Below are 17,900 nucleotides of genomic sequence, written 5' to 3'. Positions count from 1 at the left end.
TTTAAGAAAAAATTTCTAATTTTTTTTACTTGAAGAAATCATCGTAATGTTTTTGTCTCAACTAAAACAGCAAATCGGCTTAATACACTGTCTGTGCATGCCAAATTTCGTTTCTAATCAGAATTAATTATTATTCAAACGGAATAAATATAAATAAATAGGTATATATATATAGCAAGGAATATATAGTTTTTTTTTAAAAAATAACGGGATGCATAACTTTATTTTACGGTGCTAGATTTTATATTTGAAAGGACTGAACAGCAACCGCACTGATATAAGTTGAACATATTACTTATCAACATGGAAACTAACATTTTTTTTATTTAAATTACGACGACACTTTTAACCAAAAAATAACAATAATTCTACAAATCTATTTAAAATAAAACCATTGATTATTGGTTATGAAATAACTTTACTGCCTTTACATCGTAGATACGAATTTTGTAAAAAAAATAAATGACGTTTATGTATTTTTTTTAAATTCATATTGTACCAACCAGTACTTACTAAAATATTTTTATAAAAAATATTACTAATAAATAATAATAAGAAACGACTACAGTAATAAACATGTTATCAATTTTTATAGCAGGTTATAAATATTTACAATTAAATCCTATTTGTATTCCAATCCAATTGAATACGCAATAGTTGAATTTGTACCAATTTGCATAAGATAAGAGCAATAAATAATATGTTTTACGAAGATACTTTATAGGCTTTATTAACAACCTGGCCTTCTAAGCACAAGTGTATTTTATTTATACACATGTTCAAACTCATTACAAATAGTATTACACACGAAAAATATTACTCACCGTTCACCAATTTATTCGACACGTAACATAACACAATTGTCAGCACTTTTATAAACTTCATTTTAATGTTTAAGCCGTTTACAATTTAAAAATAACTTAAAAGTCCACAATTATATTCCCTTGAAATTGACATTGCTGTCATATTTAAGAAAAAGAAAAAATTGTTTGCTTGATTTAACGTTCTATATTTAAAAGTTTTCAAAAAGGCGGGAATAAGCAAATCCAAGACGCGGGCTCTCTTAGCAGGGGCACATTCGTTAATGGTAAACAGGTCATAGAGTTACACTGATAAGTTTTCTGCGCATGTCACTGCTATTGCAGACTACTGGGCAGGTCACAGTTCACTATTAGGCAAAACCTACGTTGGAAACAACAAGTTCTGATTAGTTTGTTTTGAATTTAGGGACTAAATGGAACAAACATACAATATGCACGCGTATTTACGTGTTAGGATTTCCTAAATATACCTAAATAGTTTATTTTTATCTTTATCTCGGTTATTGTTATAATCATTTTAATGCTCGTTTTATTGTATTAAAGTTACTGTACAGTAAAAACTACATACAAATAATTTATACGGTCAAAATTCTCAAAAAATAGATAATTGTGATTACCTCCGTAATAGATAAACGTTTCCTGAGTTTTTTACATCTAGAAAATAATTAACAAAGTAATAATTGATTATTTTTTTCAAACGAAACGTAAGAAAAATTAATGAGTTTTTCATAAAATATATTTAGTCAATGTTTACATAATTACAAGAACATGTTTTATAACATTTTAATTAGTTATACATGCCTTTAAAGTATAGCCACATAGCGCGCATAAGTTTGGCCGCTGAAGCCTTAAGGCTTTTTTTGTTTATAGCCCCTTTGGGTTTCTCGTGCCCACTTTTATATTGAGGACAGGGAGTTTTTTGCAGTTTGAGTTTTATTATCACTCTCAAGTAGAGAGTTTCCGATCTTTACAATATCTATTACCTTCTTCTTTCAATCTTCACATTTTATTTCATTCACTTACCATTATGTGCACCACGATTTGGTCCACCGCAGAGTCACCGACGCACAAGAGATTCTATTTGCGCTTAAACCTGTGCAAAAACTCGGAGAATCCCCTGTGCCCCGTGAACATTTTCGCTCGACACATATCCAGGTCTATTAAATGCAGTCCGCGATAGGCCGACCCGGCGTCCGGAAAAAACTTCCTCGTTGTGGTGCCTTAAAGTTCTTACGTAGACACTACGGACCGACAAGCGCAGTGAAGAATTCCACATCCACAAGGTGGACAGAAGACCGTGTTAAAGTCGTCGAAAGACGCTGCATGCAAGCTGCTTCCAATCAGTCCTATAGGAAATTTAAGGGGGAAGCTTATATCCTGCGGTGGACGTCCGGCCCAACTAATGAAACTCGTCTGTTTGCTAATATAAAATAATTACCAAAGTTGTATGTTACAAAAATGATGTAAGATGTGATGAATAAGTACCCTGATTCTTGACTACTTATTGACTCGAATATTGACCTTAGATATCAGATCTATGGTGACGAATTTCCACCTTACTTAATTTCGAGTCACATTTTATAAATCGCCGTACAGTAGTTTAGCTAATAATTTTTATATGGGATAATGACCGGCTTTCCCTTTCTATCGTTATGACATGAAGTAACAATGTGATGAGGGAAGAATCGTGATTTATCCCACGCAGGTAACACTCGGAAGACGAGTTAATTACATTGTCTTCTAATTATAGACTCACATTAGATAACATATCGATAATTTTCTAGAAAAAACAAGAATACGTTTCACATGCACATATTCGAAATATGCGATAACAATATGGAACTATGATAAAATACAATAACGCGGCCAATGACTTCTAATTATAAATAGGTTTAAGATTTTACTCTAAATAATTTACAGGGTTAAAGTTTATTACTCTTCGTACGTTATTTCAAAGGCATTGGCAATGATTTTTGTTTTAATTTTTTTTTTTTAATCTGTGTAAGATATGATCCTCTCTTTTACGATGGCCTCTGGAGTCGCTAAAGACTTTGTCTGACTTCCCGGAAAATCCCAATAGCTCTCAAGATGTTCACATTTCAGTCAGAAAGACAAGGCAGCAATCCTCAAGCATTCCCTCTCATATATTGATAAAGCTGGACAATCCCGAAAATTGTTAGATCTAGTGGCAGAATCCCCTCGACAATCACTGCTGCTTTTTAATTAGAAATTTCCAGAGTCTAACATGTTTTTATGCCAAGGTACTTAATTATCAAGACGCGTTGCTCGTTGTTTTAACACATAGACATCCACTGTAAGGCATAGACCTCCTCCAAAGGGTTAGCGATTGCACTGTGATATTAGGTTACCCAGGGTACGCTTCTGCCCATCCTTAAGAAACTTGTTTGTTTGCAGTGGAAATCCTATATAATCAAAGCACAAATTGTGAATTATTTAAGATTGGATCCTGGGAACTGCGATCGCAAGTGTCAGTCCTCTACCGCTGGCTTACCACTGCTCAATGTTAGTTATTAACTACGTTTATACCAACTCGGTAACAGGATGATCACCTCGCCACCTTCGGCAATTGGCCACGAATGTTAGTGACCTTTAACGGTGTTGAAACATGGTCTTCGGTCGTAGTTACTCTAGATCTCACTGGCTCACTGTCGTTCGACAATCCATAAAGAGACAACCGGTCCTATTGGAAATCTCTGGGAAAGACATATCTCCCGCGTGACCCACTTGTGACTTGAATAAGGTTTGGCTGTCTATGATCAGAGTGTAGCATGCGAAGTTAGGCGTTCGTTTTTTGGCATGCCAAACAGATTTTATGAACATGTATTTATAAATAATAGTTGCCTTCTATATGAGTTTCTAGAAGTTATTTCTATCGCCAAGCTGTTGTGCGGATAATAAAATTGGTGGACTTAATACAGATAATACTTTATTAAAGTAAAGAGAAATAACAAATGAGGCACTCACAAGTTACCAGGGTGAATCAAAAAGTTCTTAGAAGTGCATATATATGAAATCTTTCTGGATCAAGTTCAATATTCTAAGTAAAGAGTGTCTATCACACTATATTTATGCAGACTGTCACTTGTTTTTGTCAGTTCGTTCGCATGTAATAAATTTTTTTGTGCAACGAGTTGCTAAAAAGTCAAAATTATGGATAAAAGTGAGTTATGTGCGGTGATAAAATATCTCAGTTTGAAAAAAATGTCTACGAAGGAAATTTTTTTGGACATTCAGCAGACATTAGGGGGTGATGCTGTACCCTATTCTACGGTCGCGTACTGGGTGGCTGAATTTAAAAGAGGTAGATCAAGCTGTAAAGATGACCCGCGTTCTGGGCGGCCTTCAACCTCCGTTACAGAAGAAAATGTCAAAAAGGTTGAGAATCTGGTTTTGGAAGACAGAAGAATGACTATAAAACATATAGCTGAGATCCTAAAGATATCTTTTGGTAGCGTTCAATCCATTTTAATTGATTCACTGGGGTTCAAAAAAGTGTCTGCAAGATGGGTGCCACGAATGTTAACCGACGAAAACAAAAAGCGACGTTTGGAAATTTCCAAGCGTAATCTCGAAATGTTCCAGCGTGATTCGGATAATTTTTGCCGTCGTCTTGTCACCATGGATGAAACGTGGGTCCACCATTTTGATCCTGAAACTAAAAGACAAAGCATGTCTTGGAAACGACCATCCTCTCCATCCATTAAGAAATTTCGAGTTGCTCCTACCGCTGGCAAAGTTATGGCCTCTGTGTTCTGGGATAGTGAAGGAATCCTTTTTATTGATTACATGCCAAAAGGCCAGACGATTACTGGACCCTATTATGCAAATTTAATCCCGAAAGTGCGTGAAGCGATTAAAGAAAAACGTCGTGGAAAACTGTCGTTGGGCGTGTTGTTCCTTCAAGATAACGCTCCTGCTCATCGATCGGAAGTTGCGCTCAACGCAATCCGCTGTGCTGGCTTCAATCTCCTTGACCACCCACCATATTCTCCGAACTTAGCCCCAAGTGATTTTCACTTATTTCCAAAATTAAAAGAGGAAATTCGTGGAACAAAATTTCACGATAATGACGCGGCTATAGCTGCCGTAGAGGACTTTTTCGAGAGTCAAGAAAATAATTTTTTTTCACAAGGAATAAGGAAGTTAGAAACGCGTTATTCTAAATGCATTGCATTGGAGTGAGATTATGTAGAAAAATAAAATATTATTATTTAAATCTTTGCATTTTTAAATATTGATTCCAAGAATTTTTTGATTCACCCTCGTAATCACCAAAAATATCTGATGATATTTTATATAAAGTTATATCTGTGTATAACATTTCTTTGAACATTCTTTACTTATGGCAGTTAGTTAATACTGCAATATAACCACAACTTATGGTATTTTTTTCTGTTTTATTTCACTTATTTTGCAGTATTTGAACTCTAAAATATTCTATCGCAACAAAGTGATAGAATAAACACCATAGCCTAATATAACGGCATCATACTTGTAATGATTCGTTGTTACGCAGATAATTGATATTTTTCTAATATTTATTTAGTATGAATTGAATATCATACAGTTCCCTATACATATTATATATTATGTAATATTTTACATATTTATATACCATTTACACAGAAATCGTAGTAAGAAAGCTTAATTTATTTCATTAACTTATTGTCAATCATTGACCGTAGATGCTACAAAATGACAACCTTTTTATTTAATTTTTTTATTTGAATGTATACAAGGAACCAGTAAGCGTAGTGTAGGATGTCCACCCACAAGACGGACAGGCACCGTAGTTTAGGACATCAGAGAACAGATTTTATTGTAAATCTATGGGGGAGGCCAATACCCAGCAATGGAGGTCCTACAAATAATATTTAAACATAAAAGCAGCAATGACGAAACAACGTCGTAATAAAAACAAATAAATATTTAAACAAGATGCTTTATAATGAATGTACATACTTCTACGTTCATCCAATAGAACTTCCTTCCTTAATGAAATCATTATCTATCACACACACTGCCAGTGAAGCAGATACACGTTGAAGCTGTTATTGGTATAGCGAGTGATCAGATACGGAAGGGTCAAGTGCGCGCTGATAAGGAGTTCGACGGGTTACTCAACATCGGGGGCTTCGAGTAGAAAACTTCTGAGTTTTAGATAAGCTACTCGCTAAGTTTTATAACATTTTCTTTTTTGGACATACATGTTTTACTTTAAGCATGTTCTAGGTTCTAAATCTGGATATAAACTTAATAAAGCTATGAACTAACGTTATACGTAATATACGTAAAGTTAACATGATCGTGATAGGTTCACTATTTATTACTAGTAGTGGTGAGGGCATTCGACATTGTACTTTTCAATTCTGTTAACATAAATTTTCAAACAGAACAGTGAAGCTTTGATGGAGGTAAATCTATTTTTATTTTCTCGAGTAAAAATATTCTATTATATAGGACTCTATAGACAAAACTCCGAAGTTTTTTAAAAAAACTTCTTGCATAGTGCTATCAAAACCATTGTATGGCGTGGCGAGATGGGGACCGGAGAAAAACATGACACATGCGCTACCGCTTCAAACGTTGACGGCGGACTGACGGGATAAAGCTATACTCATCTCGTGTCGCGTATCTACGTACACACCTAACGCACGATATAGTGATTTCAGTAGCACTACAATAACAAATGAACGAGCCGAAGAACGCCCGAAAAACTAAAATCTCCTCTTGGGGGCCCTCGCGTCTTGCAATTCTGTTCTACCGAGAAAACGACCTAAGAGCCGCCAAATAATAACAAAGACCGGAGAATCCTTCGATTTTAGTTACAGTAGATAATTTGAATGCTGTCACCTCATTCCCCAATTTTTTTACCTGACTTATACTGCTATTCAAGGGGTATTTGCAGATTATAGAGACTGTAGGGCGCAGAGAGCGCTTAGTTCAAAGTCTCTTTTTACCTATCGATGCTCCAAGGCTCCGTGGGAAATCTCAAGCGCTATATATTTTCAGTTTTACCAAATTGGAAGCGAAACTCGATTTGTTCAGTTGCTATTACCTGGCTAACATTAATACCACTTCGGAAAGCATAAGCGCTGGGAGAAATGACGGTAGAAACTCCAGCAACGCTTTTATTTAGAATGATCGAGGATTGACGACAGCGAAACACGAGCCGATCTGGATTCTGACGAGGTCAGTTGGTTTATTGAGTCATTGCCAAATGTTTTAATTACTCAAAGAATCAGCAATTTGCTACAACAGATGTATAATCGAAATGGATAGAGCTTTGTTAGCAAAAAATACAACCAAAATGTCAAAAGATGCAGACTAGACAAACTTCTATAAAAATATACTTTTGCATCATTTATATATCTCCGTTATCATTTTCCCGCAGTCGTAACATAAATGTTAATGTTTCTGTAAATGTCAGACGGTAAACTTATTTTATTATACTTTTTCAAAACTCCAGGGGTAAAAACGGTATTCATGAATGTAGCAAATTAAAAAAAAATTCATATTCTTGATTCACGCTTTATTACTCTTTTGAAATTTCTTTGGACCCAGCAAATATCTATTAATAATCACATCTGAAAGTTTAATGAAGTGGCAGTGGATAGGTCACACAGCGCGCTGAAAAAATGGCCGCTGGGGCCTTAAGGTTCGGGAGTAAAGACTACTGAGCAGCAACTTTCTCCTCTCTCTCTCTCTCTCTCTCTTTCCTTGTGTTGAAGTTGACGCTGTAAGTCTTGCGTGCTTTCATAGTTTCGTTGAAATAAGTTTGTGGAAAGAGAGTAGTCCATCGAAGACCTACGCACGTAGGCACGGGTATCCCTGACCCGTGTAGGTGTATAATGTAAAGATTGTCCGTGTGATGTCATGTACGAAGCCAGGACTACTCAGTGGTCGGTGGGAGGTGACCCTTTCTAATGGCCCATTTGCTTATGCTCGGGCGAAGTCTTAGCTTACTAGGATGGAGCGGCCGATGATTTTGGTGGGGCGGGTTTTCCTCTCTGGTACAGAGCCTTCCCCAAGCTAATCCCCAAGTAATCGTCAAAGGCGGGGGAGTAGGGACGTGTTCCGAGGGGGACTTCAAATCTCTCTATACGGATGAAGAAGACTCCGTAACAGCGCCGTCACTGGGAGGAAAAGGCGCGACCTGTACAATGAATTTCGCACGCCTTCTCGCATCCTCTATAGTTGGCGAGATGACTCCCGTTTTTACAGAGAACGCACAGAGGCGGTGGCTCTCCAGCCGCGGGACGAGGACATTCGGATATGCTTTGATCCTCAAGACACTTCACGCACCTGGGGTTCGTGAAGTGTCTTGAGAACTGGATGAGGTTGGAGACCTATAGTTCGGTTGAAAGGCCACGAATTACAACCCGGCAATGCGTAAGTTTAAAAGGAAATGCCCTCCTTGAGCAAGTCGTCATTTGGTCAGTCGGCGGCAGTCGTAGTCTGACTCTGAGTTGATCCTAATGCCTTGGCTACTGATCGGCACGCACGCACATAGGGCGTCCACCCACAAAGTGAAAGTCGCCCTTGTTAGAGTCGTCCCCACAGATCTAACAGTACTGGTTAGAACCTATGGGGAGGCTTATATGATGATAAATAACCTTAAATTTTAAATGAATTACACACACTTTGTCGAGATACGCAGAGTAAAACACACTAAAAACTACCAATTTCCAGTTTCATAGACACGTGAGCAAAAAATGACATTAGTATAAGAAATAAAACAAAAACATTGCTATAATTTTTTTACTAAAAAAATTACAAATTGTTAACATCGGCGCAAATAAAAATCACTACATACCGCAAAATCCTAACAGTATCCTATCATCTACTTCCTAACCGACCTGTTCACCTTCTCATATATTTCGGGGAACGCTTCCTTGCAGTGGGACAAAGAGTTCCTGAGCTTATCGTACAGCGTGTGGTCAAACATTTGTCTGAACTCCTGTGAGGTCGTGTATGTGTCAGCGTACAGCATCTGGAAGCCTGCGTTTTTGATCACGAACTCTTCGACCCGTCTCGTTGAAGGTACCTTGATGAAATTAAATTTATAATTATTGTTAGTTTAATAAAATTGTAATAAACTCACATGAAAATAGGAGTAAAATATAACAACTTATTTTTTTCACCACGAAGCCGTTAGTCGATCACTAAATAATATTTTTTTTTGTAACACAAACTTAGTTTTCTTCATAACTATTTACAGTTAAAGCGGATTGGAAGTGACAGAGACCAAAAAGGTCGTTAGTTTTAGCCTTTTGGCGCTTGGTCTCAACCCTTTCGCTTAAACTTCTTACACAATAGTGTTTCGGTTTGAAATGACTTCTAGTTATAATGACCATAAACGTGTTTCTAGGTGTCTTTTGTAAGTTGCGCATATCACTTACCCTCTGTTGCCTGTGTGCTCTTCTCTGTGCTGTGTGTCTGTGTCGTATGTGCTCTTAATTTTTTTTAAGATACATTGTACCCTTTCTATCATTAATAAGTATGTATGAAACCTTTTTAACTATCATGACATTTACATTCATACTTACGGTTTCAAAGCCCTTCGCTTTTGGCACACCGTAGACTCCAATGTCGACAAACATCTGCCAGTCACCGGAACTCACGCGAAGCTGGCCGGGCACGTTAAACACTTTGAACGAACAAAGCCATATCGGATACACCTGCACATAAATAAATCGGTTATTTTATGCAATCAAAAATTTCTCCTTCCCGTATTTAACCAATTATTATCTTTTTAAAATAATTTTGACATAATTAAAAACATTAACAGTCAACGATGTTTATTCCCAAAATGAATAATTTATTTTTCTATTAGTCACTGTTGCCTTACTAGCTATTAATTGGTTACTCGGACAATGAGAAGGTAGCGCGAAGGGAGCATATAGCCTATCCACGTTTTAGATAGGAAATCTCGAAGGCTCCCCTAAGGCTCAGATCACTACTTATTGCGTTCATTATCGGATTGAATTAAAAAAGACAAAATAATAAAGTATTCTAACTTTATTTTTTTTAAATAACGGTTTAGTTTAAAAAATCACATATCCTATTCTCACTTTTTCTTACAAACGACGAAAGAATATTCGTTACATTTAAATCCACAAGTGCACAAAACAAAATCCATAAAACCGACATAGCCCAGCTGATAGGCTGGTTGAAGTGGTAAAGATTAGGCCCCATATTGCTAAGATCAGTTCCGGAGTGAAGACTACAAATCGGCAAGCAAGGCGTAAGACTTCCACCTATAACGTGGATAGATATTTTCGTTAAAGTGGTCATGGAAATTTAGGCGAGGGCTACGTCAAGTAGTGATTGTCATACAGCTAAAATGATGATGAGAGATGACTGCAACATTACTAAGATAATGAATAGTAGTAACTTATGCCGCAAGTTGATAATGGTGCAGATAGCTTAGTGCAGGTCTTGTTTTATTATAACATAGGTAACACCATGTTGTTATGGTCATTAGACCTCTTACCACCTTCACTTAACGACTTATAATCAAAATTCCTTACCTCAAACTCCTTGTGGAAGCAGTTGATTGCGCTTTCAAGCCTATCAATCGGAACCAGCATGTCTTGTATAACGTGAGCGCGGTCGTACAGCTTGCCCACTGCCTCCGGCTGCGTCAGCTTCAGAAGTGATACCTCTGGTGGCATCAACCAGCCAAATAGATACCGGAATATCGGATTGTTACCGAAGGATATAATGTCCTGGGAAATTTTCAAATATCAAATAAAACTTTTCTTTATTCATGTACGCATTTATACTTATTTTTAAATCGTCTATTATTTTAACATTAAAGAAATGACAGTGTGTAAGTGAACTACCACCAGCTCAGAATATTGATCTGCAGAGAAGCTCGATAGTTGTTTCATAGATGATAGATGCTTCATTTGGAAACAATCAACATTATATTATTTTTTAATATTTATATGCCGGCCTTTACAATGGACCATATTAGAAATAAAATTCGAGAATCCTATACGAATTACGAGTCTAAAACTTGGTCAAAGTAAAATACACATTTTTGTAATAACAATAGAAACAGTATTATATAAAACCCTACCGAATGAATTATATAACTTTAAATAAAACAAAATGTTACAAGGATACAGGCATTGAAAATAGTGTAGCGTCCGTATCTGGTTTCGATTTCCGGCGCAGCAGGAAGCTTTGTTGCCTGCCTCGCTCTCCCGGAATGAGTACAATTTCTCAACGATCTCTTTGTGTTTAAATCACATTGTGTAACATTGAATCTTTTAAAAAAAATAGCGCTTATATCTTTGCACTAATATTTTTCACATTTAATCAAAAAATTAAACGATTACTCTGGAAAATGTTACATTAATTTATTTATCCTATTGGAATGCAACGGGTCAATAAATTTAGCAATAAAAAATTTGTCGAAGCATCTAGTAGTCTTTAAACAATCATCATCATCATCATATCAGCCGATAGATGCGCACTGCAAAGCAGGCGTCCTCCAAAGATCGTCACTATGACCAGTCTTACGCTGCCGACATCCAGTTCATAATTTACGATAAAGTAATTACTAATTTTAAAGCCTTAATAAATACATGAAAAATTGTCTTTATTTCTAGTTGTAAAACGAAATACGACAATAAAAGCAACCATACTTCTGTATTGCAAATACAATGGTAACTACATTATGTTTGTAAGATGTATATTACAGTAATAAATAAATAAATAAATAATCTAGGTAATATGTATGTGAAATCTATCATATGACGAATGTGGCATGGAACTTACAGTGTTCGATAAATCACATCTTAATTAATTATACATCTTAACACTATTTTTAAACATTTAGTATTAAAATTTGGAACACAAAGAAAGAGGAAATTAAAAATAAATGCAACCATCTAAATTCATATTTACCTGAAGTTCCCAGAATAAGCTCCTCGTGTGACGATGGTAATAATGACGCAAAGGTATATATTCAACGACAGTGTTTCTATTTCCCTGCTGGAATTTGTTCAAATGGCGCATGACTTGTTTGAAAAACCATTCCGAATACCATTTACCTATCGGATTCATCTGCAATAACAACATGTAATTAGGTTTTATACACTTAGATGATTTAAACTGTATAAAAGAATATATTACAACAAATAAATTTAAAGTGTAAATAACTCTTGCAAATAAAATAAAAAGTCTTATTACTATTGTCATAAAAATATCGTAACGACATAAGTCAGGACTAGAAAGGCTTTCCGATAATTAACCCAATCTTGAAATATTTTCCAATTTAGAGTTCTCTGTGGAAAAAAAATAGCTATTCCATCTGCTCTTTCTTCATATACTAAATGCAAGAAAGATCCACGTTTTTTATACGAAATATATCAAAAATAATTAGAAAATTAATATGTAAAAGTATGACAGAAAATAAGATTTTACATCATTACATTTAAAAAAAACGATATTTTTGTTGTTCGAAAACTTTCATGATTAAATCAAACCCAAACCTGAGTCTTTAAAGTCGATTACGCTACAAATACGAAGATTTCTGTGACTTTGGGTCCTGGTATCTCGAGGTGAACCAGTCCAGCCAAGCTAATCCATATTGGCCGATAAGAACAACGTGTGAATCTAATCATTAGTAACATCGTCATTACTACATTAAGTTCATTAAGTTACATTATTACGTTAACGTTTAATAAGTTGGCTAAGCGAGTCCATTTAGCCTTAACAACAAGAAATACCGTGTCAGTTGATATTGTTGCTCTAAAACTTGTTAAAACATTAACTTAATGCGGTTGAGACTTAATTTGGTGAAACTGTCAATTATTATCGCTCGAAGGTTTCATGAACATCCAAAATCAATTATGTAGAAGATTTCAATTTTGATTACATAATTTTTGGTACAAATTTTTTACCTGTTTCCATAGTTAAATACTATTTGCCCGGTGGCGCTAACATCTTTATCGAATTTGAAGAGACTTAAATTAAGCCTTTGAAACAATTTCTAGGACTGCTTCGATAACCTTAGCATTAAATGTTACACAGAGTTGATGTTTTGAATTAACTTAAATTATAGCAAGGAACGTACCTTCCCGTCCGTTCCTAGTTCATCGACCATATCGCCAGTCATTACCACGCCGGTCTCCTTGCCAAAAAGAAGTGCTTCGATAAACCCATGTGGCTTCTCTTTTAAAGATTCCTGTTTGAACCTCGTTGATAACTCTGACAAAGATGTGAACGGGTGGTATTCCAAGCGCACGAATCTTAAAGAGTTATTTAATGAAAATATTATTTATCTTATTTTAAGTTGTGAAAAACATTGAACTATCGTTTTTACTCAACTCAACTATCAACAATTAGATCATAGTAAATTAGGAAGCCTTGTACACATTAAAAAAAATGAACTTTGTGTTTTATGTATTATGAGACAGCATGGTCTCTAATTGCTGATCTTATTGTTGAGGTTACAGCTAGGTACTCGGGATTTCTCTATAAGATCGAATCAGGAATGCAGGATCCGGTGATGAAAGAAAATAACCGATATAACCAAGCAGATTGTCAAGATGAAATGATAGTTGGCAGGCCACATAGCTAGCAGGACCGATGGCCGCTAAAACCTTAAGGTTCTAAAATAGAGACCAAAGACCGTTAAGCACAGAGTAGGACGTTCACCCACTGATGAACTGACGACCTTGTTAAGATCGTCCGAAGACGCTGGATGCAGGGCCTTCTAACTAGTTCTATTGGAAAACTATGACGGCAGCTGTTCAGCATCAGACGTCTTACGGCTGAAATGATGGTGATATTCACATGAACCTGTTAAAGCAATCTTTTCGACAAGTACGGATCCACCTTTATCAATTTTAAATATAAACTTCATCAATTAGTAGAAATTCATGGCTAAGTTGAGTGATAACCTGAGTCACTTTTTCCTTTGCTTCATTAAACTGTAGTAGAGGAACACTCGCAGCATGTATTAGACTTGTATGAATAAAAAATGAGCGTAATGTTATAATCTATTCCAAACAAAAAAGAACTAAACAAATAATAAACTATTCACATACTTTTTAGCCGGTACTAAACTGATAACTACTGATGTCAGAAATCCCAAAGTGCCATATGACCAAGGCACAGCGTAGAAAAGATCAGGATTTTCATTCTGAAACCAAATCAATCTCGTTATACATCGGCGTTTCCTTCCATAGATCTTTCGCACTGTTAAATCAAAATTCTAAAATATTTATCGACTCAAGAAAATCTTCCTTTAAATCTGAAATTATTTATAATTGATAAAAATTATTTTGTAAAAAAGGAATATCTCTGTAGTTATTAATATATTCTTATATAATAATAACTACAGAGATATTCCTTTTAAAAAAGTACACATACAAATGTACAAAAAAAGATGTTACTTTCGATAATCTTTTACAGACCTATAAAAGCTGTAACCGACAAGGAAGTATGCGATAACTATAAATTTGTAAGGACAGTGAATAATTCATCAAACAATCTTGCATTGATGACGCTGTCTGCGATAATGGCGTAAGCAACATATGCATATAAAATATAGCTTTTTGGTAAAGACGTAGATGATTTTAAAATGACCCAGGCCATTTTTCACTGTAGTTTTCCTGATTTAAATGATATCATTATTGGTTTTTCAGTAAATACTTTATGTTATGTCGATATATTTCAGAAATATTTAATACCTTACTGCACGTGACGACTGACCCGTCAGCAAGCACGAGTTCATACTGCTGGCAGATGTGCTGGAATAGTCCGTAGATATGCGATGAAGTCTCCACGCCCGTGCCCATTACAAGCCCGCCGACGGTGAGTTGGTCTAATTCCGGAACAACGGGTAGGGCCAGTCCCAACGGTTCCAGTGTTTTGGACAGTTGGCCCATTGTAACCAGAGGTTCGCAGCGCACCGTCTATATAAGATCACATTGTTAATAAAAGTTAATCATTTAATTTTATCATTTTAACATCACATAACGAAACAAACAGAGAATCCATCTAAATAAGTGACCTCAACCTTTTACATACAATCTTGCATTTTGTCACATGTTTGTTCATCTCCTTCTGACACAAAATTGTAATGTCTTACATGCCCGTAATTTCACAAACAGCTGAAGTTCGTCAGTGTATAACGCCCTCGAATCGAAACAAGCTAACGAAGAATCCTCCGTCTATGAAAGAGCTAAGTAACTCCTAACGCCACAAGTATCGACGAACTTGAAGAGCAAATTTAAATCGGTTGAAATATCTAATGTATCAGTTGAGGTTCCATATGGCATGCTTTGTGCAAAGTCGACTCTCTATAAACACCGTATTGTTAAACATGTGATTGAAGAACCAACTTGCGACGGTCGTCCGTCCAGTTCGATGGACACCGCCACAACAGGACACCAGGTCGAAATCACATTGTCAATACATTCCCTATAGAACAATCATGCTTTACTTTACACAAAAACATTTTATTACAGTTAGAATAGAGAACCTTTATTTTCCTAAAGTGGTACCTGACGTAATACTCGCTACAATGGAGCATCAACCCTCTGTACTCACAGAGACCTTTTGTATAATAAACATATAGCAATAGTAGTTACAATCATTTGAAACGAATAGTTTTTAAATTCTCTTTTTTGTTTTAAATATTAGGGTAATCTAATAATTTTATATTTATAAAAGGTCATCACCATCATTTCAACTGTAAGACGATTTCGAGGACCGGTTGGAAGCAGCCTACATCCAGTGTCTTTTGACGTCCCTAACAAGATCGTCCGTCCATCTTTACCACCGTTAAACTTCTTGGGCTACACATGCGGGTCCGTGGGCTCAAATCCAGATGCTTAATGTTCCAAAGACAATCTGCCTTCTCCCGCTTCAACTTGCGTATCCGCTGGATTATGTCGATAAGTTTTATTCGAATAGAGATTCCTCTCATTCTTTCATTGTTATAATTAAGGCCTAAACTAAATACTCACTAAATTCTTAGTGTCAACCTCCAACACGTCCACAAGGTTTATGTCAATATTGGTAAATGTCTTCTTATAGATCGGTTGACGAAAACTCATAGTTTGCCAACCTGGACGTGACGTACATAGCTTAGTTTGTCGGTCGCCCGCGAGCCAATCCTTTATCTGAAAATATGAAACACGAGATGTAGATATTATTAACATATAATAAATGATCTTTTAATAAACATTATACAAAAATTTGCATATATTTTTTGTAAAACAAGTTTAACAGTTATCAGATGCATTCGTATGGTAACAGTATTGAACAAAAATCACTGTTTGAGTCATTTTACGAACACTAAAAAGTGATCGAAACGGAAACCAAAGATCGAATAATCGGATGTCCATTTGCTAACAATTATTTTAGCTAAGTCATTATTTGGGCGGCTTCTTATCGCAGTAGAAAACTTACGTAAAAATTTGTGGTACTATTTATTTATAAATCGGTGTTCACAAAACATATTGATCAAGATACCCCGGAATACTTTCGAAAAAAAAATGTATCTCCGCAATGGTTAAGACCTGTATGTAATTGAATGTATGTTCAATGTTATTAAAGCAAAAAATGTAATATTTTTTTTAATACAAAAGCTCTTTCTGTTATAAACAAACCATTCAAATTCGGATATACATCCAATCTATATATATTAAACTCGGTATTTTTGAAAATGGCTATGATACATAATACTGTGTTAAAAATGTTATGAACTAATAAAATAATTATTAACGTTTCTAACATATTTATACGCCGTGGTTCAGAAACCTTGTTTAATATAATAAATAATAATAAGTTTTGTGTACTAGCTTTTACTGCTAGAGTTTGTTAAAAAAAATTATTAATATGTATGTATGTCCTTCAACGCAGTCTTTCTTCACATTGCCAACACGGGATCACGTATTAAAATACATATAAATAATGCAATAGTTGAAGCAAAGATATGGTTTATTTCTGCCTGATTTTTATATCTCTATATTACAGATTAGGAAAAAATAATAGAGGCCTATTCTACTAATAATCTGACATAAAAACCCAATAGGAAAGTTTAAAAAAATGTTCAAGTATAGACACCAGAAATAAACATACTTGCGGATTTTTAACTAGAATCTTAGTTATACATATTATATCTATAAATTCAAAGTTGAGTTGTTGTTGAGTTTTGTTGTGTGTGCGAAAAAATAGCAAATAGTAAATTATCACTTCAGCACCAATCTGCTGGTAAATACGGGCCGCATGTTTTTACCAGCAGATTGGCGTTTTATAAATAGAGATTATTACTCAGAAGCTTCACCTTGAGACGTACTTAGGTAATAGATACAATCAGTAAAATATATAGTGTAAACCTTACATTCTAGACAGTTTTTAGATTAGGCCGCAATTTCAATTTCTATGCTAAAATATTTTACTTCATTAGTATCATTAATAAGTAAATAAACTTTGTTACGACTTACCTGTCTTTGAACCTTCTTAACTTTCTTATCATGCATTTTGGGTGCACTATTCAATTTAAACACAACGTAATTTCGTACGGCAGACCAAATTTTCCATAAGAAAGACATTGGCAGCAGAAGTGAGATTACAATAACCCAGCGGTATTCCACCAGGACATATTCCGCGAAGCCCTCCGTATATACTTGAGTCATCTTGAATCTAGGACAGGTTAATGAAAACCTTTGGTCAACATGGAAAAAGCTTTATTGGAAGATATTTTATAGTCCTATGCGAAATGTACAAAAAGAAATTATAAAAGCAATTTTAATAGCTAGAGGAAAAGAAGTTTAATTTCTTCTATTTCCTATCACATCTATGAATAATTAACAAAAGCAACTTAATCTATGAAATGTGAATAGAATAGACCATAAATCTAAATTCAGGATATTTACTTTGTATCTTATACAAAGTAAATATCAATACGAATAAATATTCACGTTAACACTTATATCTTACCTTACACTCGTATGACGTTGATACCGGCATGAAGATTTTTACAAACTGATTGTCAAGGCCAGCTAATCAATGAATTAAACAAGATAT

The 17,900-nt window shown here is 35.2% G+C and overlaps 2 protein-coding genes across 2 annotated transcripts in view; both read right to left on the bottom strand.

Annotated features, from left to right (window-relative positions):
• Nucleotides 1–1,089, bottom strand: part of LOC137925211 (fibrillin-2-like) — a 33,729-nt gene extending 32,640 nt beyond the window's left edge. The window contains exon 1 of the mRNA XM_068768618.1: nucleotides 825–1,089. Coding sequence (XP_068624719.1) covers nucleotides 825–885 — 61 coding nt within the window. The 5' untranslated portion in view covers nucleotides 886–1,089. The remainder of the gene's footprint in view (nucleotides 1–824) is intronic.
• A 7,518-nt stretch (nucleotides 1,090–8,607) lies between these two features.
• Nucleotides 8,608–17,900, bottom strand: LOC137925236 (delta(24)-sterol reductase-like). The gene is made up of 10 exons (XM_068768648.1): nucleotides 17,814–17,900; nucleotides 17,318–17,516; nucleotides 15,836–15,991; nucleotides 14,555–14,779; nucleotides 13,910–14,004; nucleotides 12,934–13,108; nucleotides 11,763–11,921; nucleotides 10,376–10,573; nucleotides 9,392–9,523; nucleotides 8,608–8,889 (listed from the first exon to the last, which is right to left on the bottom strand). Exons 2-10 carry the CDS (start codon nucleotides 17,507–17,509, stop codon nucleotides 8,686–8,688), a joined length of 1,536 nt encoding a protein of 511 aa, XP_068624749.1. The 5' UTR covers nucleotides 17,510–17,516; nucleotides 17,814–17,900; the 3' UTR covers nucleotides 8,608–8,685.

Source organism: Battus philenor, unplaced genomic scaffold, assembly GCF_028537555.1.
Source record: "Battus philenor isolate CCGP_79_NKW_IND1 unplaced genomic scaffold, ilBatPhil1.0.hap1 SCAF_26, whole genome shotgun sequence".
NCBI classification, from domain to species: domain Eukaryota; kingdom Metazoa; phylum Arthropoda; class Insecta; order Lepidoptera; family Papilionidae; genus Battus; species Battus philenor.
The sequence above is the reverse complement of the archived record's forward strand: the minus strand, read 5'-3'. Positions and strand labels throughout refer to the sequence as shown.